This window comes from Pipistrellus hanaki, assembly GCF_964339955.1.
Source record: "Pipistrellus hanaki genome assembly, chromosome: 13".
In the NCBI taxonomy this organism is placed as follows: domain Eukaryota; kingdom Metazoa; phylum Chordata; class Mammalia; order Chiroptera; family Vespertilionidae; genus Pipistrellus; species Pipistrellus hanaki.
In genome coordinates, this window is record NC_140515.1 from 51,300,768 (window position 1) to 51,327,778 (window position 27,011).

The window sequence follows — 27,011 nt, forward strand, 5'->3', positions numbered from 1 at the left end:
GGTATGCAATACACAACTCGGGCATCAGTTTCTCAGTGAAAAAAGTAAGTTCTTGTTTCATAGGGGATGGTTACGTATTAGAAAGGGAAGATGGCTTTCTGTAGTTTGCCTGTGGGGGTGGGTTACACTGTTGCCATCACATCGGGGAGACAGTAAGTCGCTGCATCATCTGTTTCCCAGCAAGGGGAGACCGTGGCCGACGTGAGGACGCTGCCCAGTGCCACCACCGTGGACAACATCCGCTCCGTCTTTGGCAATGCTGTCAGCCGGTATGTTGAGAACTTACATTGTAAAAACATCCTCGGCATTTCATCCCGTTATTGTGGATCAGATAGCACCAGCCTTAAGAGTTTGCTTTCATCAAATTCATTGAATCAAATGTTCAGGCTTCACATTTGTTAACAGAGTCGTTATTTCACGTGATCAACACTCCTGGGAGATGTCTCTTCGATGGCCTGGCTGTCAAATAGTGTGTTCTTCCTAAGTCTCTGTCTTCAAAATAGAGTGTAGTAGGATTCTCTTATCCTCCAATGCTCCGTCTTTTCCTTGTATTCCCATTATCATCCCTTTAGGATTAATGATCGCTCAACACTGATCCATTGCCTCCATCTCCCAGGCTTTGTGCCAGAAGTTGAGGGTGGAAAGACAAGTAAAATATTCTCTGCCCTTGACCACTCCCTCTCCGGTGGCAAGCGTGTCTGTCAGTGTCACCACGTCTTCACTGTCAAGGAAAGCCTCGGAGGGAAACTGCCTGCATTACAGAGTCCTCGTAGCCGTCCCCTTGGCCACCGGTTCCACCAGCACCAAACCACCATGTCCTTCACACATTCCCAGCCAACGTCCCAGGACTGTACAAAGCCCAAGATGCCGTGTCATAATCCGAGCGGAAAAGTCCCAGCACCCTCCTCTCTCTGAGCCAAGTGTGCCTCAGGTGGTAGGGAGACACAGATAGAGACAGCCTCTGACTTCCTTTTTCAAACAGTCTTAAAAGCAGCAGCAGTAGTCACGGAACCCCGTTTTCTACTTTGAAGGACGAATTATTCATTCTTTGAGCAAAACCAAGTTTCTAACTAGGGAACAAACAGTTTACTTTTAATTACCTTTTTCTCATTAGTTATGTGTCGATGAATTAATTGTTTTAAAATTGTGCTCCCAGAACTAAAAACACAAATAGTGTACTTTTAAGCGAGAGTGTACTTGCTAGTGAAACTTTCTAGAGTTTCTTGGCCAAGCCCGGGTCCTCATTTGGTAGTTTGTTTATGGGAAGGAGCCCTGATTTTTCCAACTCACATTCTTTATAAAGTTGGAACTTTCTGATGTGATCCGAAGCCTCACAATTTCTCTTTTCCCACAGAGAGTTGATAGAAGTTGGGTGTGAGGATAAAACACTTGCCTTCAAAATGAAAGGCTACATCTCCAATGCCAACTACTCGGTGAAGAAGTGCATCTTCCTACTCTTCATCAACCGTAAGTGCAGAAGAGCAAGGAGGGAGGTCAGTCCACGGGAGTTTTAGGGACCCTGGGGAAACTCCCGATCCCGGGTCTGCTTACACACAGGCGCACCTCGTGCTGGTAGGGGGTTTGATTAGGAAGTGTGGATAATCACTAATTTCTGGTCTAAGTGTGCTCATCCCTCTGAGAAGTGCCCAGGAGAGGGCGTGGCAGGCCAGCTCACCTTCGTCACCTGCTGGCATTGGAGCCTTTCTGAGCAGGCCCTAGGCCAGGGGTCGGCAACCTTTAAGACATAAAGAGCCACTTGGACCTGTTTTCGAAGGAAAAAAAAAACCTGGGAGCCGCAAAACCATTGTGACATTTAACACAAATATAACACTGCATATATTGTTTCTTACCTTAATGCTATATACCGGATCGTGCAGAAAAAGGATTTTTTCACTTAACAAAAAGAGCCGCATGCGGCTCCGGAGCCGCAGGTTGCCGACACCTGCCCTAGGCAGCTCGGTGTTCTCTCCGTAGATGGAGGGCCGCTGCTTGAAACTGCTCAGCAGGGCAGAGGGGTAGGCAGTGTTAGTAAAGAAATTGAGTGCTAAGCCCCCGGAGATCTTTCTTGTTCAAGAGTGAGAATTCTTTATAACGTAAAGCACAGAACTGAAAATGTGAGAGAAAATTAACTCGGGGAATTTGGAGTTTCTCAGATTCCTTTCCCTCTTCATCTCTCTGCTGACGTAGTGTTTACACGATTGCTGCTGATGAAGCCGCCAATATCACTGTGCATTCTGCCTCTTATCACTTAATTGCATGTTTGTTACATGGTTTTGAGAGACGGGGCAATAGCAAGTAATTCCAAACACGATATCATTCCGTTTATCTTTTTCTATCCAGAAACAAGACAAATCTTTCCATTTGTTCAGTTCTTTCCATTTTTATCCCATAGGTCCTTTATCTTTAGCATTTGAAGCGATTCATAATTATGTTATAATTTTTGTTTTGTGTGCTTGCTACTGGAAGTGGTATAACACCTCCTTCCATGTATAGTGATAACCAGTGATGAATGTCCCCAGTAATACTTATATGACAGCAGCTGTTCAAAACAATATAGAAACAGGAGAGAGCCAGTATTTTATAGCCACATTCTGTTAAGCTGGTTGGTATTGGCAGGGTCTTTCCAGCTTCGTTGGGAGGGGGTTAAGCTAGAAGGACTTCTAGCAAGCTTGCTTCCACCAAGACTCAGAAAATGTTTTCATTTGTTGTTTCCTGACCATGAAGAGTAACTGCTCTGTAACATATGTGTTAGCCACCGAACAGACAAGCAAAGGTCTCTGTGAGTGCCGTCTGAGTATGTCACGTCCATGCTTCCGGTGGGCCGTTTACCACACAGGCCCTGCGTAACATGAGCGAATCTGGTCTTGCGGCCAAGCTCCCGAAAGCAGAGAGGGGTCAGGCTCTTACTCGGTTGCCTCACACGCTAGGCTCGCTCAGTTGGCGGGACACAGAACAGCCCTATGGCATGTCTCAAATTCAGAAGGCTCCGCAGAGGGCCTCCAGCTGTCCCTCCGTCAGCGCCCGCACCTGCTCCAGCCTGTGTGGGCAGGACACGTGAGATACGGCACAGTGAGGTTATTGAGGGGGATGTCTTGAGCACCCAGAGTATAATTTCTCCCCTGATAAAATCAGGCCACTCTTTTGATTGGGATTAAATTGACCACTTACACATACAGTGCTCTAGTAGTGCTGGGTGGGGGGAGAGTAAAGAGAGGGAGAGGTTTACCTGCTCACTGTCTCTCAGCACAAGTCACACGTGACTGGTAGCCAGTGGGTATTGGCAGGATGAGAAGTCTGAGGGCTGACTGGGGGGAGGGAAGTGGGCAGGCTGGATTCACTGCCACTCTGTGAGAGGAGAGACGCCGGGCCCATTGTGAGATGCTGGAAGGAGCCGCAGGGAAAGGGGGCTCTTCCTTCTGGGGGTCTGATGTGGGAGTCACCCCAGAGGTGGTGATGTGACCGTTCACCTGTCATCTCACCCTTCAGGATGGTTGTGAGTTGCTTCCTTCTCTTTTATTTTTTAGATCGTCTGGTGGAATCAACCTCCTTAAAAAAAGCCATTGAAACGGTGTATGCAGCATATTTACCCAAAAACACACACCCGTTCCTGTACCTCAGGTAATGTAGTACCAAACTGCCTGCCCATGAGGCAGGAGAAACAGAATTCCATCACGCTGTCCTCTCAAAGAGATGGCTTGCCAACAGCTGCTGGGCGTGAACCCCAAGCCCCACCAGCAAAGGGTCTTCCGTCCCTTCTCACAGTGCAGGGCGCTGTTTTCTTTCCTTTGCTCACTCCCGTAGCACGATCTCACCGAGAGCCGCCCGTGTGCCAGGCGCTGTGCCTGTAAAACTAATGTGAGCTTGGCTCCAGAGCCAGGCAGAAGCGGCCCCCAACCTGGCAGGGAAACCCCTTCCGCCTCCTGGGGCTCTCCAGTGCCCCCTACTGACAAAGGTTCATATTGCAAAGCTTCATTATCAAAGAGCAAGTGATGAAAGATGGATTTGAAGCTGAGGCATAAGTTGATAGCTTGCAAATCTCAGCTGATTTTTTTTTCTCTTTTAGAGAGTAAGGGAGAGAGAGAGGGAGAGGGAGAGAGAGAGAGAGAGAGAGAGACATTGATGTGAGAGAGAAACATTGATCGGTTGCCTTCTGTATGCACCCCAAATGGGGATTGAACCCACAACCTGGGAATTGCCCTGTCGGGGAATCAAACAGATAACCCTTCAGTGCACTGACCAGGGCTAAACTGACTTTTGTATTACATTTTAGTGACAGAAAGTTTTCTCACATATATTCCTGTTTTGATCTTCATGTAATACCAACCAAAAATAGGAGACAGGTTCATGTTTACAGATGAGAAAACTCACCCAGAGAAGTTAAGTGACTTGCCCCAGGTCACATAATAAAAACTTCCACTAGTTCTGGAATGATAATAACAGCTGACATGTAGTAAATGTGCCAGTTACATTTGAAATGCTTTATATGAGATTAATCTCCACTAGACAAATGAGGAAGCTGAGGTAAAGAAAGACCATGTAACCTGCCCGAAGCCACACAGCTTCTCGTAGTGGAGTCAGCCTTGAACCCAGGTCACTCAGACTTGACCCTGAAGTTTTGACCATTTTGTCATCTGGCCTCAAGACATCTTGCCACCACATATACGACGTATGAAAACCCCTACCCCCAGTCCTCCGCCATATGAGGTAACTGACTCTCTTTCTGCCAGTCTAGAAATCAGCCCGCAGAATGTGGATGTCAACGTGCACCCCACGAAGCACGAGGTCCACTTCCTGCACGAGGACAGCATCCTGGAGCGGGTGCAGCAGCACGTGGAGAGCAAGCTCCTGGGCTCCAACTCCTCCCGGACCTACTTCACGCAGGCGAGCTGCTGCCACCCCTTTCTCTGCTTTCCTGAGGAATAGTGCGCGTGCTGGATTGGCTGCTTCTTCGTCGTTTAACGTCTAAGTCCTAATCCTCCATGTTGCCTATGAAACGGAAACTCTAGAGGCATGATTATATTCAGAGTAAAAAACTTGTTTTTGCAGGAATTCTTGGTGGAAGAGGCCATGCACTTCCTATCGCAGCCCAGCAGGAGGTGCACACTGACCTGTTCTGTCATTTTGGTGACCCGCTCGGCTGGTCAGAGTCTGATTCCTTCGTTGTAAAGCACCTCCCTAATGGTTTCACCATCATGCGTGGCCGTAACCTGAACCAGTTATTTCATTTGGATTGCAGATTATGATTTCCTGATTTTATCATTTTTTCCCCCCTGTTAATTCATTAGAATTATTCTGTGTGGAAGAACTTTCCCTCATTTGTTACAGCTATTTGGTTTTCCTGAAATACAGTTCATACTAGAAAGTAAGGATAAATCTGAATTCTGTCCCTTTAATTATCATTTTGCAAAGGAGTGAGTTGGTGTTCTAGTAATCTCCAATATGACATTTAATGACTTTTTTCTCCCTTTTTGTCTCTTCCTATTAATTATGGTTATTCCTCTCTCTCTCTCTCTCTCTCTCTCTCTCTCTTCCTCTCGTTAAAACTCAGCCAAGGATATTTTTCCCATTGATTTTTTTAGAGAGAGTGAAAGGGAGGGGGGAGAGGAGAGAGAGATATTGATGTGAGAGAGACACATCAATTGGTTGCCTCCTACACATGCCTCATCTGAGGCTGGGGATCAAGCCTGCAGCACAGATACATGCCCTTGAATCAAACCAGCAACTCTTCAGTGCGTGGGCTGATGCTCTAATCACTGAGCCATGCAGGCCAGGGCTCATTTCTCTCCTTGATGTTCCAATTATTTCATCTGAGACCAAGGGAAGCCCCTTCAAGCTGATGTTCGTATCCTTCTGACCCAATTCCATTCGTCTTTGATAGCTTATTTGTTCCTGGAATGACAAGATATTCTAGGTTCTCTTTGTGCTTTCCCAGTCCATTTCTCCAAGGAGCTCTGATTTCATTTTAGAAGGGAATGGTACTTAGAGACTGTGATCTGGATTGAGGGTCCTCATTACTCCTGGGTGGTCATTGCTTTGGGCCTTTCCATGGACAGAGCTAGGAAATATGTATATTTAAAAGTAAACAGAATGGTGGTCGCCAGAAGCTGGGGAGCAGGGAGAATTTTGAATGTAAAGGGCACAGGGGTCAGTTTGGAAGGATAAAAAGTCTGAAGATGGCCCTAACCGGTTTGGCTCAGTGGATAGAGCATCGGCCTTCGGAACAAAGGGTCCCAGGTTTGATTCGGGTCAAGGGCATGTACCTTGGTTGCAGACATCCCCAGTAGAGGGCGCGCAGGAGGCAACTGATCAATGTTTGTCTCTCATGGATGTTTCTAACTCTCTATCCTCCCTTCTTCTCTGTAAGAAATCAATTAAAAAAAAAGTCTGAAGATGAATGGTGGTGATGGTCATACAACAGTGTGAATGAATGGTTAATGCCACAGAACTATATACTTAACAACAGTTAAGTGGTAAATTTTGTGTTACGTATATTTTACCACAATAAAAAAAAATCCTCTTATGGCAGCAGGAAAAACCTAAAATTATTAGAACTTTTCACTGATATTTCCATTTTAAGCCAATTTTAACACTATGAGGATTTGATGAATTTTTGACTTTTATATTTGTATATCTTTATTTTTATACTTTAAACTTCAGTCCGATTTGCTCCTGTAATAGTAATTCTGTCATGATAACCACACCTGGTTTGAGCTTTTCCCCAGCACTGCTCCGCTCTGGGCCCTGGACTCCTGGACTTCGGATTCTGAATCTTCCCTCTGTCTTCTCTTTTGTCACAGACGTTACTGCCCAGTCTTGCTGGCCCCTCTGGGGAGGTGGTGAAATCCACAACAGGCGTGGCACCTTCGTCTGCTTCTGGAAGTGGCGACAAAGTGTATGCCTACCAGATGGTCCGCACTGACTCCCGGGAGCAGAAGCTCGATGCCTTTCTGCAGCCTGCGAGCAGAGGCAGCCAGCCCCAGGCCGCTGTCCCAGAGGACAGCCCGGGCCCCGCCGAGGCCAGGCCGCAAGACGAGGAAATGCCCGAGCTCCCAGCCCCTGCCGACCTGGCTGCCAAGAGTCAGAGCTCGGAGGGGATCGCAACAAAGGGGACTCCGGAAACGTCAGAGAAGAGAGGGTCCCCCTCCGGCCCGGACAACCCAAGGTATGCCCCTTTAGGGAAAGTGCAACTTGCCTCCTTGGTTCTGTAATAAAACTGCCTCTAACGTGGGCTGTGCATGAACCACTTGTATCTCCTCTCCCCCTCGGCCTCCGATGGGACAGTGCTGGGGCTTTGTCCACTGTCTGCCTTTGACCATGTCTTGAGAGGCACCCATCATAGTGGCCTTGGAATTGTCTTAAATCTCCATGATCCCAAGCATTAGTTAAAAATATCAGGGGAAAAATCTGATTTCCCCCGTAATGTTAGTAATGACTTTTGATAAGGCCTCCGCAGCAGCGGTGGCTAGAAAGAAGCCTAACATACCTGGAGGATTCTCTTGCGTCCCACTCAAACCCGCTCTCACTCCTGTCAGAAGAAACACTCTCAGTTCAGGTTAGGAACCTCCCTGAAGCACGTGCGGGCAGTGAGCGAGGGTAGAGAAGGCAGGCAGGACCGGGACTAATGACTGCCATTGCATTTTGAGCATTTCCAGTTCAATCTGCAGCTTCCTGAAAGACACCACGCTGAAGTCTGTGAGGTGGATAGTCATTGTTTGTGTTCAGGCACTGAACCCCCGGAGCTCAGGGTCATCTGCCCAAGGCCCACATCCACTGGGGGGCCAACCCCCCGAGCTCTGGTACCAACCGGCCATTGGAACTTGGATAAATTCTTTAACTCCTGTTTGCTCATTTCTGAGTCAGTCTAGTGAGACTGTGTCTAAGGGTTTCCCCCCCCGAGAATAATGAAGGATGCTAACTTTTATTGAGCACCCACTTTACATATATTATCTCATTTCATGCTTTTATAGCCCTGCCCCGGAAGTATTCCATTTCTGTTTATTACTTGGGAAGCTAATACCACAAGCTGTTTAACCACACAGCAAAGGAAATCTTTTAAAACCGGAAGTCAGATTGGATTGTCCCCTGCTGAAAAGCAGTGGCTTCCTGTTGCCCTTTGGATCAAACCCCTGCCCTCCCTCCGGCCCACCACTTCCCTCTCCCGCCTGGCGTCTGGCCACACAGCTCGGGTGCGACCTGCGCTCACAGAGCTTCGCCCCCCTGCGCTCTCACTGTTCCCTCGGCCGAGGAACACTGGCTTCCCGTCAGTCAGATCTCCACTCACATGTCGCCTCTCATCAGAGGCCTTCCTTGTCCATTTAACCTAAAGTTTAAAGTTCTCTCTCTCTCACTTCCCCATCATTCAACGATGTTCCCTTGTTTTATTGTCTTCATAGCATTTGTTGCTACTTAAAACGATTTCTTTTCCATTGCCATTTGACTGCCACTAGAAAGCAAGGATCGTGATGGCAGACCCCTTGTCGGTCATGTTCATGGCTGGGTGCAGTCGGTTAATAACATTGTCTGATGGGAGAAAAACGGAGCGCTGAATGAATGAGACTTGGGAAGGTCAGCCCACCTGTGGCTCTGCAGGGCCACACTAGACTCCAGATGCCTGCTGCACGGAGGCCCGGGCTGGGCCCTGAGGGTTGGCAGAGAAGCAGCGTGCCAGGGAACAGACTGGCCTTGCTGGCCTGCCGCCGGGATCCCTCCCAGATGTGCAGAGCCAGCACAGAGAAGCTGCCCCTTCTCCAAGATGCAGGACATCAATTGGGCTGATCTATTAGTATTTTTTTAATTTAGAAAGAAGAGTAGTGATCTGCCAGTTCCTTATCTCGTTGCAGAAAGAGACATAGGGAAGGCTCGGATGTGGAGATGGTGGAAGATGAGTCCCGGAAGGAAATGACGGCAGCCTGCACCCCCCGGAGAAGGATCATCAACCTCACCAGTGTTCTGAGTCTCCGGGAAGAGATTAACGAGCGGGGCCATGAGAGTACGTAAGTGCCGCGTCTGCCGGCGTCTCAGAGGGCCGGGGCCGCTCACGTCTGGTGTTTGGAAATACGGAACGTATTCAGGTTAGACGGCCACAGCTGTTCTGACATTTTCAGGTTTGAGAGAAGCCAGGGTGGCCTCCGTTTGCCTTTCTCATTTGCTCCCTCCTTTCCCAGCCCGTGGGCTTTTGCCTGCATGTAGGGAAAATCTAGGCCGTCTCCGTTGCCAGAGGGTAAGAGCTTCCGGTGACGAAGGTCTTGCCAGTTGTGGAAGTAGCTGCCCCTTGGCTTCTGCTGTTTGTTTCCATGAAGATGTGCTCTGGCTGCTCTTTCCCTGTTACTGGCGTCCCCGCTGGGAGCCCGTAAAACCACTTTCAATAATGTCAGAACGGTGGCTGTTACTGATGTTCTTAGCAGTTTTCCTGCGGGTGATTTTAATGGGCTCTCTCTGATCTGGAATTTGCAGCTTTCTTTACGGGTTTGTATCTCTGGTGCGAAGCAGGCTATTTAAAGTTCAGTTTCAGTACATTTCTGAATGGGTGCAGACTGTCTTCAGCGCGGTGTAAAAACAGCGTGCGTCAGGTTTGATGCGGTTCGGAGTGCATTGCTGAGGCTGAGATGATGAATCTGAATACTTTGAGATTGTGGATACCTACACACCATCTCCTGTAAGTCTGGAGTAGTCTGATTAGGGGAAGCAGGTTGACTTTGAGGCGATGCTGTACAGAGGTTTCTGGGAAGCTCGGATTTGGTGAGCGAGGCCCCTCACCTTCATGGAGCCGTGCCTGCCCAGGAGAGACGCAGATCCCTCTCCCCGTGACCACCTTCCCGTCGCACTGTGTGGGAGGCTGTCTCAGCAGGGCAGGGGCTGTGCAGGGGTCACGTCTGTCGAGCTCACTGCCTCATCCTTGGTGCCGGCAGAGAGCTGGGCACGGGGACTCAGTAGGCGTTTGCCAGAGGAGTGAATCAATGAGCAGAGCTGCCTGGGAGTGAAGCCTGAGTTTCTATTCTGAAAGGATGTCCACGTTGAACGCCCATCAGACAACTCCCTGGTGTCTGGTGGGTTTACCCATTTCTGGTGGCACATTCGTCATATGAGGTCAGTTTTTGGCCCCGCATCCAGTGACATGTTCCACCGGTTTGGGCCCATTTCCGGTTAGTAATGCCTGCACTTATGTACTGCTGGTTCCATCATTCCAGTCTGTAAGTTAATAAGGACAGGAGTGTCCTACGTTGTTTGCTATCATTTGAATGTGAAAGCGTGCTTAACATCTTATCCACAATTTTCTTTTATTTTCTTGGTCTTTGGTGAAAGTCCTGGGTCTAAATGTACATGCTCATGTTGTCTGTCCCCGGATGAGTTTCTCTGGTAATGAAATCAGCCAGCAGACATCTGTCAAGTGTCTTCTCGGTACAGAATGTGCCAGGCCAAGGCCTGAGGCAGGGAGGGAGCTGAGTGAACCACGGGCCCTGCCACGGGTGCCGTGGGACCGCTCCCAGAGAACGGGGGCAGCTGAGGAAGAGGGACAGACCCTGGCACAGCGCCCGCCCAGGCAGAGGGCCGCGGGGCGGGCTCAGAATTCGCCTGACGTCGGGGGCTGCTCCCGCCCTGCACGGCCCTCGGGAGCTGAGCACCGGCCCCCTTCCCTGGCCTGGCTTCCCTTGCTGCTCCGGGAAGCATGCTGAGACCAAGGCCTCCATTGTGAACTCAGATGTGTGGTTTGGCTGGGAAGCGTAGAGGGATTTTGTCCCGTTTGGCTGCTGGCGGAACGGCAGGGACATGCCCACAGGCTTCTCGCTCTGGGGAGTTTGGGGGAAGAATAAACAGAGGCCCTTCAGGTCCTGCGAAGAGGCTGTGAGGGGTCCAAGGAGCCTCATGGCACCCGGTGAGAAGAGCCGGCCTGTCTTCCTGGTGGATGGGTGCCTGCCGGGAAGCGGCCTGGTGCTGGCAGGGCCTGCATTAGTGTGTGGGAACCGCTGCCTCCTGCCCCGCACGTTCTCTCCTCAGAGCCTCATCAGTCAGGACCGTTTGATGTTCTCCAGCTTTTAAAATAATCATTTTCTGCCCACGCAGAACATCCTGCAGAGACGCTGAGTTGCCAGTGGGAACAGAGGGGAACACTTATTCTAAAAATGAAGAAAACAAGCTTTTTTTTTTTTTTTTTTTAATGGGGGAGCAGCGAGTGTTGCAAAACTTATATAACAACAGCTGTGGTGCCCAAGCTTTTTAAAAAAGCATAGTAAAGACGTGATGTACAGGCTTACTGCTGTTTCCTGTTTCCACACCCTAGCCCTTTGCTCTTATATCTTTCTTCCCTGTCCCATCCCTTGTCCTCCTCCCTTGGAGTAACCATGACCCTAAATTTTATTATTATTTTCTTTCTTTTTATTCTAGTTTTCTCACCCATATTTGTAGCCCTAAAAACCCCCTACTTTTATAAGGTTTTTTTTTTTTTTTAATAAAGTTCTTTGATTGTTATTTATTTATTTATTAATTTTTAAAATATATTTTATTGATTTTACACAGAGAGGAATTGAGAGGGATAGAGAGTTAGAAACGTTGATGAGAGAGAAACATCGACCAGCTGCCTCCTGCACCCCCCTCAGCCCCCCACTGGGGATGTGTCCACAAACAAGGTACGTGCCCTTGACCGGAATCGAACCCGGGACCCTTCTGTCTGCAGGCCGACGCTCCATCCACTGATCCATACCGGTTTCGGCTACTTTCATAAGTTGTAAGCTTTATATAAACACGCTATATTTTAATGATAGAAATATATCTATGTACATATGTTCCTAAAATTCATCCCTCTTGTTATGTATGCTCCGGTTTACTTTGGCTGTAATGGATTCCGCTTCCTGACTATGCTGCATGCTTCCTCATTTGTTAGAGGACTCACATGGCCTCACCTTTGCCTCTCACACCCCATCCCTTTTCCACTCCTGAGAGGGCCCAGAACTAGGCACACGGGTTGGGAAGCTCTGCCGTGGGGCATCTACTTAGGAGAGTTCCTGCCGGGCCGGGCCATAAGAGACGGTGGTTTTCCAAAGGGGTCGGGCGAGTGTCCAGCCCCCCAACAATGGGAAGAAGTTGCATTTACTCCACTCTCCTCCAGTGTCTGACCTGGTCTCTGATGGTTTTATTTACGTTTCCTTAGTTACTGAGGAAGTTAAGGAAGTATATTTCCTCTTCTGTTAGGCCTGTTTGGTCTCTGACCCATTTTTCTGTTGGGTTTTTGGTCTTTTCTGATTTTAGGAGTCCTTTATATATTCTAGGTAGTAACCAGATACCTGGAATTATCTTCCTCCCCCACATTCAGGGCGCATCTGGTATTTTTTTCTTATGAACACTTCTTTTATGAACAGAAATTCATAGATTTTATGAATTGTGCTTTACAGATTGGCTCTTTTATCTTATGAAGGAAATGATTCCTAATTCTGAGATAAATACATACTCTCCTAAAATGCTTATACCTAAATCTCATTCCATCTGGAATTCACCTTTGGTGTATGGCATTAGATTCATGTTATTGTCAATGTGTTTGGATTTAGCAAATACCATTTGCTCATAATTCTTTCTCTCTGACCTTTTATAATCTGCCCTAAGCACATCCTTCAGTGGGGCCTTTGGTAACGGAGTTTTGCTTTGTCTAACTCATTCTTCTTTTGAAAAGGTTGTCTGTGTTTTGCTTGGTTTAAAATTCAAGATTATAAATTATTATTATTTTTTTTTAGTGCATTGAAGGTGTTATTCTACCATTTTTTGGTTATTGGTGTTGCTGTTGAAAATTCAGCCATCAGTCTTATATTTTATTACTCTGGGTCATTCCTCTTTTGTCTCTGAGTGCTCTTAGTACACCTTTCTCAGCATCTCCGTGTGCCAGGTGTGGATTTTGTCGGGCCTTGTGGAGCTGAGACTTGGTGTCTTGCATCCCTTCTGTTTTCTACCTCTTTGTCTCTCTGTGCTCATTCTAGATAATTTCTTTAAATTGGCTTTCTAGTTAATTACCTTGCCAACTTTGTCTAATCTGTTCTTAAGTCTGTCTTGATTTTTAATTTCAATTATTTTTTATTTGTAGACATTTTATTTAGTTCTTTTGGAAATCTCATTGATCATTTTGATACTCCTGCTTCTTCTGTTCTGATACCTCTTTACTGAACATACTTATTTTATCTTCTTTGCTGATATTTCCAGTCTCTGAAACCTTTGCAGGCAAGATTCTGTGATTTCTTCTGGATTCTAAATCTTTGAGTTTTGTAACTCCTGAGTGTTAGTTCCTGGTACTTTATCTGTGAGGAACTATTTGAAGCCTGGATTGGAGATGGATTTCCCCGGAGAAATTTGCATTTGATTCTACCAGGGACCTGGAAGAACAGTCAGCCCTGGAATCTCTTTAAACTAAAACCTGCACACAAGGTTTTCCCATACCTGCTTTGTGGTGACCAGCTTATGGTTATAAATTCTCAGGGATGTAATCTTTTCTTTACTCCCAACAGCAAGGCTTGAGGCAATGGGCACTTTGCTTACTGCCCTTTGAGAGGGCGGGGAGTGGACGTGCCGGTACTTCTTTTCCTTCACACGCGGGTGCAGCCTTTGGGGTCTCAGCCTCATGCATTGGGGAAGTGAACTCCTGTTAGGCTTCTGTCCTCCTTTCTCCACACCTCAGGGCCTGCGGAAACGAGAGCTCCACTCACGGGGACCCTCCGGTGCCTTTGGATGAAGCGGGCTCGAGACTCTTGTCACTTCTCTGCTTCCTGCTGTCTCAGATTGTGATCTTTGATTATCTCATCCGTTGGCAATTCCGCATTGCATTCTGAAAGATTACCGTAGTTATTAGTTTTATTCCTCATTTGTGTTCTGTCTCCAGTTCGGGCTTGGTGCTTTGGCCTTTGGTGGAGTTGGTGGGATGGCACCTCTTACCTGTGCTTTGTTTTCCAGCCCTGCAGGAGATGCTGCACAACCACTCCTTTGTGGGCTGTGTGAACCCGCAGTGGGCCTTGGCACAGCACCAGACCAAGCTATACCTTCTCAACACCACCAAGCTGAGGTACGGCAGTGAGCGGCGAAGGGAGCAGAGCTCCTAGGAGAAAGGTCCTGGGGCCGCAGGCACAGAACGCCAGGGAGAGCAGCGGCTTGGCAGAGTTGGAAAGGCCTAGGCTTTGAAGTCAGACAGACGTGGCTTCAAATCCAGACTTGGCCATTTACCACTGATGTGACGGTGGGCGAGTTTCTTTCCAAAACTTCGCCACAGACTTCTCATCTGTAAATTGGGATGAACTTGCAGGGGTTTGTGTATAAGAAATGACGTGAGAAGCCTGATGTTTGGTAGCTAGCTCTGGATGTTGGCTGCTGAGACCCAGGTGTTGAAGGCAGTGCTGGAAAGGAAGTCTGGCATCTGCTGTGATGGCGGATGTAAAGGAAAGCAGGCCTGATGGCTCCATTCTCCCGGCGCTGGTAACGTAGCGAAGGCTACAGTCACCACCCAACAAGCCAGGGGGTTGAGCACAGAGAGGATGATCCCAGCAGAGCCATTTGCTCAGTGCAGAGCCAGCAACATCTATACGGATTGTTCCCAGGGACCTTGATGGATGAGCTCCTGTTGAGTCTAGAATTGTTTAAATAAATACGTTGTCATATCGGTGGTACAGAGGGGAGGGTGCTGCCACCTTCTGCTACCCGGCATTACTTGTCCAGTGTGGGGCCCTTCCCACCACGCCTGCTGTGGTCTCACAGTGCTGCTAGGCCTGTGGGTGGGGCGGCCACTCTATGTTGCTTGGAGTTGCCACATGAGGGTTGATGCCCGTAACCTAGAAACCGCCCCAGGCCAGAGCTCACGGTGGGCCACATTCCTCCTCGATATGGGAACTCACTCCTTCGCGCTCTTCAGCTCGTCTTTGCTGGGAGCTGCTTGTGGGGCTCGTCCAGAGGCCTGGCTCTTATTAATTTGTTGGGAATTTTACTCCCTTTGTTTGTCCTTTCCCAGCATGTCTAAGTGCACGATTCCCCAGGCTCCAGATCACACCTGTGTTCAGGTTCTTTCCGATACAGATCCAGGGTGTCAAAGGCGGGTGGGGACGGCATGGGCGATAGAAGCCAGGCTTGGTCTTAGCGTCTGTGTGTGGAGGCCCGCCCCGCCGGCCAAAGCCCTGGCCGCAGCGCCTGGGATCCCAGCTCTGGAGGGAAAGGAGACCTTGGTAGATGGTTAACAAGGTTCCCCAGCAAGGCAGAACCGCCTGTGTCCCCACCAGGTTTCCAGGGCTAATTCTCCTTTGTTCCTACCCCTTGGCTCTCAAGCATGGATTCAGCTTTTCCTTAAAGTCACTTCATTTTTATTTTCAGTGAAGAACTGTTCTACCAGATACTCATATATGACTTTGCCAATTTTGGTGTCCTGAGGTTATCGGTGAGTTTTTTTCCTGCTCTCATTCCTGAAATTTCAACAACTGGTCATTTCTGAAAATACCTTCACCCTAATATCTTATTTGTGATGTGGTAAATTTTTCTAAATATGCTTAGAAGAGGTTTTGTATTGTACCATTTGTATATGGAGTTATCCTCAATTATAATACAGATTTATACAAAGAATAGTAATTTGGTAGCCAACTTAAACAAATGTTTATTATTATAGAAATTAATATAGCTACTTAAGAAAAGTTGGAGATAAAAATAGAAATAAACGTTTTCTAAAGCCTATGACCTAAACACAACCCCAAATGACAATTTTAATCATTTCTTCCAGGATATTTTCATTGCCTAAGTTTAGACTTAAAATCGTACTACATATCTTCTTTTTACATGTGACATACTCTAAAAAAAAAAAAAGCCTTCTAGAAATTTTTATTGGGGTGGAAATCTTTTGTTAGGTTTGTCCCTTAATATTTCACATCTTTTGATGCCATTGTAAATGGCATTTTTAAGAAATCCCAATTGTTTTTTTGCTATATATAGCAAAGGAACTTGTCCATTTAAGTTTTTTAATTTATTGGCGTGAAATTGTTCATATTTTTTATTCTTTTTCAATTTTATTGATCTCAAATACTTACTTTTGGCTTCATTAACTTTTCTCTATGTCTCTGATTTTTATTTCATTGACATTTGTTCTGATCTTTATTTAATGAGATCTTTTATGGCCCAATATATGGCCTATGTTAGTAAATGTTCCATGTACATTTGAAAAGAATTTGTATTATTGAGTAGAATGTTCCTTATAAAGGGCATGTACATCAAGTTGATAGTGATGCTCAAATCTTTTGGATGGTGGCTTTTTCTACTGGTTCTGCCATTTATTGAGGAAGGAGTATTGAAACCTCTAACTGTAATTGTGAATTTGTCTGTTTCTCTTTGTAGTTCTGTTAGTTTTATCCTTTATATTTTAAAGTTGTTATTGAATGTATAAACATTTAGGATTGTTAGGTCCTTTTGATTGACTCCTCTATTGTTATATAAAAATAAGAGCAGTGTACTGTGGGTTTATAACATGTAAGAGCAAAATGTATGACCACAGAAAGGGAGAAATGGAGGGAAATTGAGGCATTTTATTTTTAACGGTAGATTTCAGTCTTTCTAATCAGGTGATTGACCTGAAATGTCATTTAACTAATTCACCCTCCCCATAGCTTCAGTTATGGGTAAGGCAGTAGAAAGACAAAATTTACTTAGTGATTTGCTAGAAATACGGAAGTGGTGTCCTTAAAGCTACACAGAAGCAAAGTGCCTCTTCACCGCCCCACCCTGCCCATCTGTTCAGGAGGCTCTCTGTGTGGCACATCTCTGTTGAAATGGCCAGAGAGGAGGAGGAGGAAGAAGAGGAGGAGGAGGAGGAGGAGAAGGAGGTTTTATTGTGAATGTTGTTTTCCTGGGAATGAGTGTGAGATTTGTGGGTTCTCACCTCCTGTTGTGATCATGGTTTTGTGGGAATTCGCGCTTCATTTGGATGTGCTCACACTTGCTCCTTCCTCCTCTTGCTCCTTCCTAGGAGCCAGCCCCGCTCTTTGACCTCGCCATGCTCGCTTTGGACAGCCCCGAGAGTGGCTGGACAGAGGAAGATGGTCCCAAAGAAGGACTTGCCGAATACATTGTGGAGTTCCTGAAAAGGAAGACTGAGATGCTTGCAGACTACTTCTCTTTGGAAATTGACGAGGTGTGTGGTGGCTATATTTACGTCTCTGTAGTGTTCTTCAGATGAGCCAAGTTTTGTATTTGGCCCAAAATCAGGCTGAGACTCGGCATCTGCATTCCTGGGTTAGACAAGTTTTTCATTCATTCATGGCCATTCCTGTCCCCAGGGTGAAGGGCCCTGACATGAGAGGCTGTGTCCCAGTCCCTGCAGGCCAGGGAACCAGCCACCTGCTCTCCGTTTCTTCCTTTCTCCTTGATCTTTGGGACTCTGCTTCTTGATATGCTCTTTGGTTGATCCAAAGAAAAGGTTGTTCTGCTACATGTCAGGACAGAAAGCTCTGAGTATTTAGATCTCCTGGCCCTTGTGCCCAGCCCAGTCAAGCTCATGGTCACCAGAATCACAGATGTGAGGACAACAGCTGGAGGAAGCTCTGGGGAAATGGGATTGGTTTAAATCACACAATAATAGCAGTATTTCTTTTTCCCCTGACCTGGTCTTTTTTACCACAAGCAGGAAGGGAACCTGGTTGGATTACCCCTTCTGATCGACAACTATGTGCCCCCGTTGGAGGGTCTGCCGATTTTCATTCTTCGACTCGCCACTGAGGCAAGTGATTGAGCCAGTTCTGAAGTAGGTGGGCACGTGAGTGTGCTGGGGGAGAGGGCACAGGGCCCACCCGCATTCGGAATGCTAAAGGTGAAAAGGGTGAAACAGCTAAAGGCCCTTCTCCTCCTCACCTATCCCAGCAGGATTCAGCAGTTCCCATTTACCGCTTTTAATGTCTAAAAGGTCGCATTCATCTTAACGTCGTTGGTGATCTCCACTTAACAATGAAGTGTGTTTAAAGAACATATTGATATTGTATTAAATTCTTTTTGGACCAGGTGAACTGGGACGAAGAAAAGGAATGTTTCGAAAGCCTCAGTAGAGAATGTGCTATGTTTTACTCCATCCGGAAGCAGTATATATCTGAGGAGTCGACCCTCTCAGGCCAACAGGTACTGTGGTGATGCTGCTGGCAGCCCAGGACTGGGATGGGCCCTCGTACCACCTTTAGGAAAGTTGCTCATCTCTAAATTCTTAGGCTTTCATTGCACATAAGGGCACAATGGTCAGTTTTTATTCATGAATTTTATTCTCTTCTGCTGGCCTAGAAGGTACCTCCAGAGTGATCTTACTGTGAAATATAAAACCAGCCAACACAGGGAGAGATGGGAGGTTGAGTTAGATTGTCCAGGACAAGTGGGTCCATATCCCCCATTGTTAGCAGAGTCTGGACCCTCCCCCGCCTCTTTTAGCTTTTGCCTTACTCTGCATCTGACCAGGCAAGGCTGTACTGAGGTCAGGTCCGCAGCTCTTCTTACGGAAGGTCAGCTTAATAGAAAAATGTCCGAGGTACCTCATGTTTCTGTGTCACTTTTTCCAGTCCAGTGAGAATGCTTCCCAGTCAGCAACTATTTCGGAGAGGTTGGGTGGGTGGGGGCAGTGGGGTTGAAATGGTCTGAGAATCAAGGGTAGGGCAGCAGCTTTACCTGGTTCATGACCATCCTCAGTGATTACTTAGTCATCCTCAGGGGAAGCCACACACTCCAGTTTCATAGGGAGGAAACTAGGGGACAGTTGGCATGCTCGAGGGTTCCAAGCCTATAGGTATTGAGTAGCGATTCAGTCTGTTGCCAAAGCCCCATGGGAATAAATATCTCATGGCAGTGAAGGCGGTAAGATAGCACACTTACCAAACTGTGCTGAGTATCTCATTGGATAGGAGAAACGTATTTCAATGAAGAATGGATGAGAAAACATTTCCTCTTACATGAATTATGGCTCAGTAGGAGAGGGACGATGGAGCAAAATAATCCCCATTATATTTAATTTCATTCTCTGTGGAGCTTCTAGGAAAACAGGGCTACATTGAGACCCCCAAATTTAGTGGTGAATTAGAGATTTACTTTCTACTATTGCTGCCCAAACAGCATAGTCAGGATCAGACGTTATGTTAGATCCTGCCACAGTAACACATTCCCCCTGGATGGAAACAGAGGCTCCTGGGGAGAAAAGCCTCAAGAGGGTCTGGCTTCACTCCTCATCTCCTCTCTCAGGTTCAGACCTATAAGATCTGAGAGGCTAGCATACATGCTTCACGAGCACCAGGTAACAGCCTGTTATAAAGAAACAAGACTTTGCTGGTCCGGGGCAGGTCCGCTAGGAAGCCAGGATGTACCGGGATGCAAACGGGGAGACCTGACACCTAACGTCTTTTCCAGATGGAAGCGCCGGGCTCCGCTCCAAACCCCTGGAAGTGGACTGTGGAACACGTTGTCTATAAGGCCTTCCGCTCACACCTCCTGCCTCCCAAGCACTTCACAGAAGACGGGAACGTCCTGCAGCTTGCTAACCTGCCCGATCTGTACAAGGTCTTTGAGAGATGTTAAACATGGTCACTTACGGACACTGGGTGTGCTGTTCTTCCTCTGAGGCCTGGTGCAGCAGGTCCTAAGGCTGAAGACTCACATTTGCCTTCTGAATAGTAGCACTCCTGCTGCTTGGTGAATCCACTATAAATAAATGTCAGATGTGTCCTAAGAGTTCTTATTTAATTTCATTTTACTTTAAAGTTTCTCTATATTGATTTTCACCTAGTATATACCTGGTAGTGTTAAAGAATCTCAAAAGCAATTTGAAAGCCCCCTGGACATCTGCTAAGAATTCTAAAGAAGCCTTGAAGATTTCATAGATCATGCTTTGATTTGATTTTTTATAATGTCAGGTGATAGATACTATGTTATTGGGTCGGCAGCTAAGTAATTGCGGGTTTCACACATATATGGCTTCAGTTGAATTTTTAGTTTGCAGACGTAGTACAAATGTAAAACACATTTTGTTATTTGATAGTTGGCTATTCAGCTGTTAATCAGTAAAAAAAGTTTTTTGATCTGTTTTGTAGTTTTCGTTTGGCGTTCGTTGAAAAATGGAAAATCAAAAGGAACATTTTCGTCATATTTTGCTTTTTTATTTCCGCAAAGGGAAAATGCATCGCAAGCTCATAAAAAGTTATGTGCTGTTTATGGTGACAAAGCCTTAAAAGAACGGCAGTGTCAAAATTGGTTTGCCAAATTTCGTTCTGGTGATTTTTCACTCAAAGATGAAAAACGCTCTGGTCGTCCAGTTGAAGTTGATGACGCCCTAATCAAAGCAATAATCAATTCAGACTGTCACAGTACAACACGTGAGATTGCAGAGAAGCTTCATGTATCACATACATGCATTGAAAATCACTTAAAACAACTTAGCTATGTTCAAAAACTCGATACATGGGTTCCTCACGAACTGAAAGAATCACAGTTAACGCAACGCATTAGCAGCTGCAATTTGCTAAAGAAACGTAATGAAAATGATCCATTTTTAAAACGACTGATAACTGGCAATGAAAAATGGGTTGTTTACAACAATATCAAGCGGAAAAGATCGTGGAGCAGGCCAGGTGAACCAACTCAAACAACATCAAAAGCTGATATTCATCAAAAGAAGGTTTTGTTATCAGTTTGGTGGGATTACAAAGGAATTGTCTACTTTGAACTCTTACCACCCAACCGAACGATCAATTCTGATGTCTACATTGAACAACTAACGAAATTAAACAATGCAGTTGAAGAAAAGCGGCCCGAATTGACAAATCGAAAAGGTGTTGTATTCCATCATGACAATGCAAGGCCACACACATCTTTGGTCACTCGGCAAAAATTAATGGAGCTTGGTTGGGATGTTTTGCCACATCCACCATATAGTCCTGACCTTGCACCATCTGATTACTTTTTGTTTCCATCTTTACAAAACTTGAATGGTAAAAATTTCAATAATGATGATGATGTCAAATCGTACCTGATTCAGTTTTTTGCTAATAAAAACCAGAAGTTTTTTGAACGTGGGATTATGATGCTGCCTGAAAGATGGCAAAAGGTCATTGATCAAAATGGGCAATACATTACAGAATAAAGTTATTTAGTTCCATGAAAAAATTGTCTTTGATTTTCTTTAAAAAATCCGCAATTACTTAGCTGCCGACCCAATAGTTCAGGTACCATTAAAAAAGGTCCTAAATATATAAAAGGCTCTGATGACACAGTCTATTGAGAAAGATGAATTGATAATCTATTAGTACCTTCAATAACCAAAGAATTAATTGATTCTTAATTTTAAATAAATTTGAGAAAATACTCCTTATCCAGGAGTACTATTCATACTGTAACTGGTATGAATTCTTAAGGAAGCCCACTTTGTTAATGACTAGGACTACTACCAGCTTAAGATGATTAAAGTTCTAGGTATTGTTGTTTGAAGGATGATGTAAAATTACAAACTATAAGTGTATTAAAATAAGCTACTTTAATATTAACCTGCATTAATAGAAATGTGCAGTCCCCACAGGGAGGAAGAATGCCTGTATTTCTTAGGTAAAACCCATATTCCAAGACTCAACGAAGAAAGTTCTGTTAGAAAGAACAGAAAACGATCTTATGAAGAAGTGGAGCCATTCCATGTGGAAAAGATGGACGACAGACAGATCAAGTTTAACGCTTGGAACTCCTCTCACTTCTGAGAGTCCGTGAGCCTGGGAGGCGCACAGGCGGAGTGGCCGTGGTGCAGAGGAGGAGCTGGACCGCAGTCTGTTTCCACGACTGCCAGAGCCGGGCCCTGCCTGTCCGTTCCAGCTGTGGGATTCTCGGATAAATCTGCTTTTGAGAGCATACCTCCCCAACTAAGAAATCCTCTCAGTTCAGGAGACCGGTTTCCATATTTTAAAAATAAAGGGCTAATTAAACAATAATGTATTCACGTCTGAGTACCCTTTATTACCTAGTTTCAGGTCTGACTTGATTCTCATGTGATCCAGGCTTCATTAGACTTTCCCTGATACTTTTTTGTGTAAACACACTGAAGATGCAGTAATCATTTCCATAAAACCACCTTGGTTCTGAGAGCAAGAGTATCACAAATCCTATAAAATGGCTACACTCGATGATAATACCTTTAAAAATGAAACGGCAGTTCTTTTAAAAAGACAAAGTTCTTCATTTCAGAGCTTTCCTTAGGGAGGAGGGGAAAGAAGAGGGGCAAGGTAAGGCACGGTTGCCATGGTTTGTTTTAAAGGCTCCTCTAACAAAATGAATGTGTCAGTAGCCAATTGTAGTCAGCCAAAGGGTGTGTTTAATAGACTCCAGGCAGATGTCCCACCTGCCTATCTCCCCCCCTCCCACCCCATTGGGTTTGTCTGAGGTTTCATTCCACAAAGCAGCAGCAGATGAAATACCTTAAAAGATACAGCACAGTTGATGTTGAAGACTAAGGATCCTACTCTTACTTTAAGAGTATTAGACCTTGGATTTCCCTGCCCCATGCAATAAAGCAAGTTTTATATACACTCCCCATATCTTTTTCTAACATTTTCTTATATAAATTTAAATATTTTACAAAAAAGGCTTTTTTTCTCCAAACATATAAATTTTAGTGAAACATATATTCCCCACCTGTGAACTTGTTTTTTCACTAAAATATAAATGCTATGGGACATGAGGCTCCATGTCTTTGACCACTGGAGATCACTGAAGTCTGGATTGCACTGTGGAGAAGGCACTTGTGTTTCCTCTGAGGTCTCCGGCAAGTAGCTCGGTGAGCACTCAGAATCGCTGTCCTCCCAGCCCGGGCCGAGGCCACCGAGTGCCCAGTCACTGAGGCAGCTGGGGGCAAATGGTTGGTAAACTTGAAGCTAAAATTACGGATGTAAAAAAACCAAAATAAAAAGAGCATGGACCAGTTCTTAGTCTAGAATTAAACTACAAACAAAATCCAAAGTGTTCATTCATGAAGATTCAAACCTATTTCATTCTCTCATAAATTATAAAATACAAGGGTGGCTATATTAACGACAAAACTCAAACAGTACTGAGAGGGGTTTGTCAGTGGGCAGAAGTCCGTCCCGCTGGGTGGGGCCCAGAACGCCCAGGTCGGTGGTGGCAGCCCTATTGCTGGGCCAGAAGTGCTGTCCTGTTGGCCTTCATCTTCTCCAGCCGCTTGGCCAGGTGGCTGTTGGTCATCTCCACTTCCTCGATCTTGTCCAATGCTGTTCGTAACTAGAGACAGGAGAGCTTGGTCACTTACGGGGTCAGAAACAAAACCAAGTGCCACCTTATTTTCAACTTTGCGGGATGTGGACGCACTGCTGGCTGATGGGCTTGCATAAGATCCCACAGTCTACTTTTGTTTTCAATCAGCCACTCTTAAACAGTGATGTTGAGTATTAGTCACAGGCAGGACCTACAGACGTTGAAGAAATAGACCTGACCTAAAAAATAAAGTATTCCTTTTCTTATGTAACTGAACAAAACATAAAATGGCAGTCACTGTGTGGGCCAACCACCAACACAGAGTATGAGACTCCACTGCCATTTCCTTCAGATCGGACCCAGGATTAAATTCCTTACACAACAAACAAAGAATTTACTTCCCAAGGATATTTTCCTTTTGGGAATGTTTTCCAGAAAGCATATTAAAAAACAAGTACCTCTCGTTGTAGCTTCCTTTTTTCTGCTTTCAGTTCGTCTTCCACTTTCTCAGCGTTCTCAGCAGCAGTCTTATATCTCAGCACCTGTCCCTCCAGCCGGCTAATCTGTGAATATGAGAACACAGCCTCTGGGACTGAGCACTAGGAGCCATCACTTTTTTGCAGCCAGGATAGAAATGCAATGTTATTAGAACTCTAAGTAATCTAACACTAACAAGTCCCCTAAGGGTGAGTCATAGGTCCTCTCAGAACCCACATGCTATTTATAAATAAAGAAATGTCCCCAAAGGATTACAGCTGTAGAGTCATTGTAGGCCAATTTCCCATGTTAAGTTTTATGATGACCATAGTGTTTAAGCGCCAAAGTAACATCACAGAAGGAGACTCACTGAATGGAAAAGTTTTTGGACCTTTGAAATGTGCAATAAAGCATTTTGTTATAAACTATGATCTCTCTGGATTCTCATGAAATATCTACAACTAGAATCACAGCTACAGTTTTCGGTATTTTTACAGGAAACAGAAGGCGGATGTGCCCTGCCAGATGCTCTCTGCTGGCTTTCCCATTTTAATAGAGAGCTTTTCCAGAGATCCGAGTGTAAAGGCAGCCCAGAGGCATCCATGGGTTAGCCCTTCAGACGCAGGAGGCAGGTGTGTTTTAAGGGAATTTAAATCATTTGGCACCATTAGACGTACTTACACTTTGCTCCAAGGTGGTTATATCCTGTTCTGCTTTTGAAAGCTTAAACTTGTATTCACTAATTTGTCTATTAGCATCTCCTAGAACAGAAGAGAATAATCAGTCGCCTCTGAGAGGTGAAGGTGTGACCCCCCAGGCAATGATGCCCTCTGTAGCACAGGAGAGGACCATGCGGTCTAAGAAGACAAATGCACACAGGGCGACCATGGCTCCTCCGGCAGCCCAGCCCTGGAAGTGTGGACACTACAGAAGCTCTAGCACTTGTGTCACACAGTATCCCTGGGATCGGAGTTAGAGGAAATTCACTCTTCGCCCACTGATGTGAGTAGGTAGAGCGCTGAGCAAGGAGCCCTGTTAGCCAGCTTCTCTGCAGCCCTATGGCCCAGGGAGCCTCGGTGCTCACAGGCCTAGGCCCTCCACTTTCCCGGACCCCAGCCCTGAACATTCCCACCGCCATCCTGCTCCCCCATACCTCAAGTGCCCCTTGTTCCCCACCGCGATTTAAGTCTTAACCAACCTCCAAGGTTATGCTCAATTTTCACCTCCTGTATGACTCTCCTAAATTAACCATAACTTCTCTTGCTCTTGTTGCATTCTCCCTGAGTTCTTTTATAATAGTTATCATGTTTTCTTAACATTTATTTGTAAGGTTAGAGGCCTGTCTGTCCTTGAATTCACCTCTGTATTTAGCCAAATGCTTTGCACACCATGTATGCTTAATATTTGCTGAAACAAATGCTTTTCCATAACATATGATAATGTGGTATGGGTAGAGCTATATAAATCAGTAGCTATACATTTGACCTAATAAGTAAATCATTTAATAAAAAGTTTATAAGTGATGGGGGGAGGGGAAACCCCTTCAACAAGCCAGATTTAATAAAAATCTCCCTCTGAAAAAATTATAGGATAAGAATTAAAAGGCTTATAGGAGAAAACCAAATATAATCTACCTAACTCAAGAACTTTTGTGCTGTTCCACATAGTTAAAGTTATAACTTCCTATATCTCCTCAATGCAAATAGCTGTTCTGAGTGGACAGTTACTGTCACTTTAAAAATAATGGGGTCATAATACCCTCTCCCAAAAAGCCACCCCTGGGAGTCAGAGAGAACGATCCCTATTCCTGGACTCTAAAACAGAAGCTTCACGATCTAGTTTTCTAATCCTTCACCCAGCAATTTGTTATCAAAATGTGCTGTGTCCTTCTCACTCTCCAAACCACCCATTCCTTCCTGTTTTCAAAAGCCTAACTCTGTCGTCTCAGCCATTTCATCTGTTTTGAAATTCCATTCCACAACACCATGCTTTACAGCCAAGGCACTGTCCAGACCCAAGAGTCACAGGGTCCCTTTCCTGGTTTTCTGGTGCAAGAGTGCTGCCTGCTCTTGTTTTCTCCAGCCAGGCCCAGCCTGCCCATCCTGTCAGCTCACCTCCATGTACAGCTGCAGGTGGCACTTCTCCCCACCTTTCTGTAAATACCTGTGACCGCCAACCCACACTGGGACTCATTCACACATAAGTCTAGCCCATCTCCCTCAGGATGATTCCTCTTGATTTTGCTGCTTTAGGCCAATCTCTTCCAAATCTATTCCAGTCCCCTCTCTAAAACTTGACAGCCATTATAGTGGTTCAGCTCACCATCACAGCCTCCTAACCAATCAGCCTACCTCTTGTCACATCCCAGTCCTCATCGACCCTCCATGCCAAAATGACATTTTAGGAACAAATATTCCCCAGGAAGTATCATGAGGGTTGTAACTGATATCCAATAAAGCAGTGGTTCTCAACCTTTCTAATGCTGAGACCCTTTAATACAGTTCCTCATGTTGTGGTGACCCCCAACCATAAAGTTATTTTCGTTGCTACTTCATAACTGTAATTTTGCTACTGTTAATGAATCATAATATAAATATCTGTGTTTTCTGATGGTCTTAGGCGACCCTGCTAGTGGTTCTCATCATCCCTGAAGCTCGCAGGTGAGCAGAAGCTTCTGTTCGGCTCCATTACTGCTCTCATTGCTCTTCTGGACAACCTGAGGACAAGCCAATCCTCTTGAGAAATGTGAATTACATGACACTGGCAGCCAGTTTACAATCCTGCTTCTAGGACACAGCCCAGACAGACTGACTGGCCTGTCCCATCCCCCTGCACTCACTCTGCATTTCAATGAACTGCAGGTCCGAGCCGTTCTGCAGCCCGGCCAGGTCACCAGCCGCTGTGCCATCGCCCCGGGAGCACTTCTGCCGCTCCTCCTCTAACTGCAGCTTCAGTTTTCTAACCTGCAGGGGAGTCAAAGGCTCGTCAGCAAGATCCAGTTTGTCAAGGGAGGCAGATCCTCGTCAGCTACACACATCATTCATGAGCAAGTTCCTTGAGTGCCCACCAAGGGGACACACTACTAACGGTGCTAGGAGAAGCTGTGAGCAAACAGCGAAAGGGGCGAGCACGAGGACCAGCACCCATAAAAACAGCTCTGTTTTATTATTCGTGTATGGTTTTGGAACATCACTTTTCAGTATTATTTGTTACTTTTATTCAAAATGGAAATTCTATGGGCAGTTAGATACTTTTCTTTTGTTTTAGAGTTAGGCTAAATATTCTTATTTAGAAAATTTTCAATATTCAGAAATACATTAATAAAG

General features: G+C 45.7%; 2 protein-coding genes across 29 annotated transcripts in view; one reads left to right on the forward strand and one right to left on the reverse strand.

Annotated features, from left to right (window-relative positions):
* Nucleotides 1-22,906, forward strand: part of MLH1 (mutL homolog 1) — a 35,105-nt gene extending 12,199 nt beyond the window's left edge. For both annotated transcript variants that reach the window (XM_084902817.1, XM_084902818.1), the window contains exons 7-20: nt 2-44; nt 181-269; nt 1,355-1,467; nt 3,525-3,618; nt 4,728-4,881; nt 6,798-7,162; nt 8,841-8,989; nt 13,927-14,035; nt 15,328-15,391; nt 16,964-17,128; nt 17,621-17,713; nt 17,992-18,105; nt 19,372-19,896; nt 21,178-22,906. In XM_084902817.1, coding sequence (XP_084758943.1) covers nt 2-44; nt 181-269; nt 1,355-1,467; nt 3,525-3,618; nt 4,728-4,881; nt 6,798-7,162; nt 8,841-8,989; nt 13,927-14,035; nt 15,328-15,391; nt 16,964-17,128; nt 17,621-17,713; nt 17,992-18,105; nt 19,372-19,539 — 1,720 coding nt within the window. In that variant the 3' untranslated portion in view covers nt 19,540-19,896; nt 21,178-22,906. The remainder of the gene's footprint in view (nt 1; nt 45-180; nt 270-1,354; nt 1,468-3,524; nt 3,619-4,727; nt 4,882-6,797; nt 7,163-8,840; nt 8,990-13,926; nt 14,036-15,327; nt 15,392-16,963; nt 17,129-17,620; nt 17,714-17,991; nt 18,106-19,371; nt 19,897-21,177) is intronic.
* Nucleotides 22,907-22,967: 61 nt separating this feature from the next.
* The window catches only part of LRRFIP2 (LRR binding FLII interacting protein 2), a 94,141-nt gene continuing 90,097 nt past the window's right edge, over nt 22,968-27,011 (reverse strand). For all 27 annotated transcript variants that reach the window (XM_084902803.1, XM_084902800.1, XM_084902798.1 and 24 more), the window contains 4 exons: nt 26,525-26,648; nt 24,367-24,446; nt 23,667-23,771; nt 22,968-23,235 (listed from right to left, as the gene is read on the reverse strand). In XM_084902803.1, coding sequence (XP_084758929.1) covers nt 23,125-23,235; nt 23,667-23,771; nt 24,367-24,446; nt 26,525-26,648 — 420 coding nt within the window. In that variant the 3' untranslated portion in view covers nt 22,968-23,124. The remainder of the gene's footprint in view (nt 23,236-23,666; nt 23,772-24,366; nt 24,447-26,524; nt 26,649-27,011) is intronic.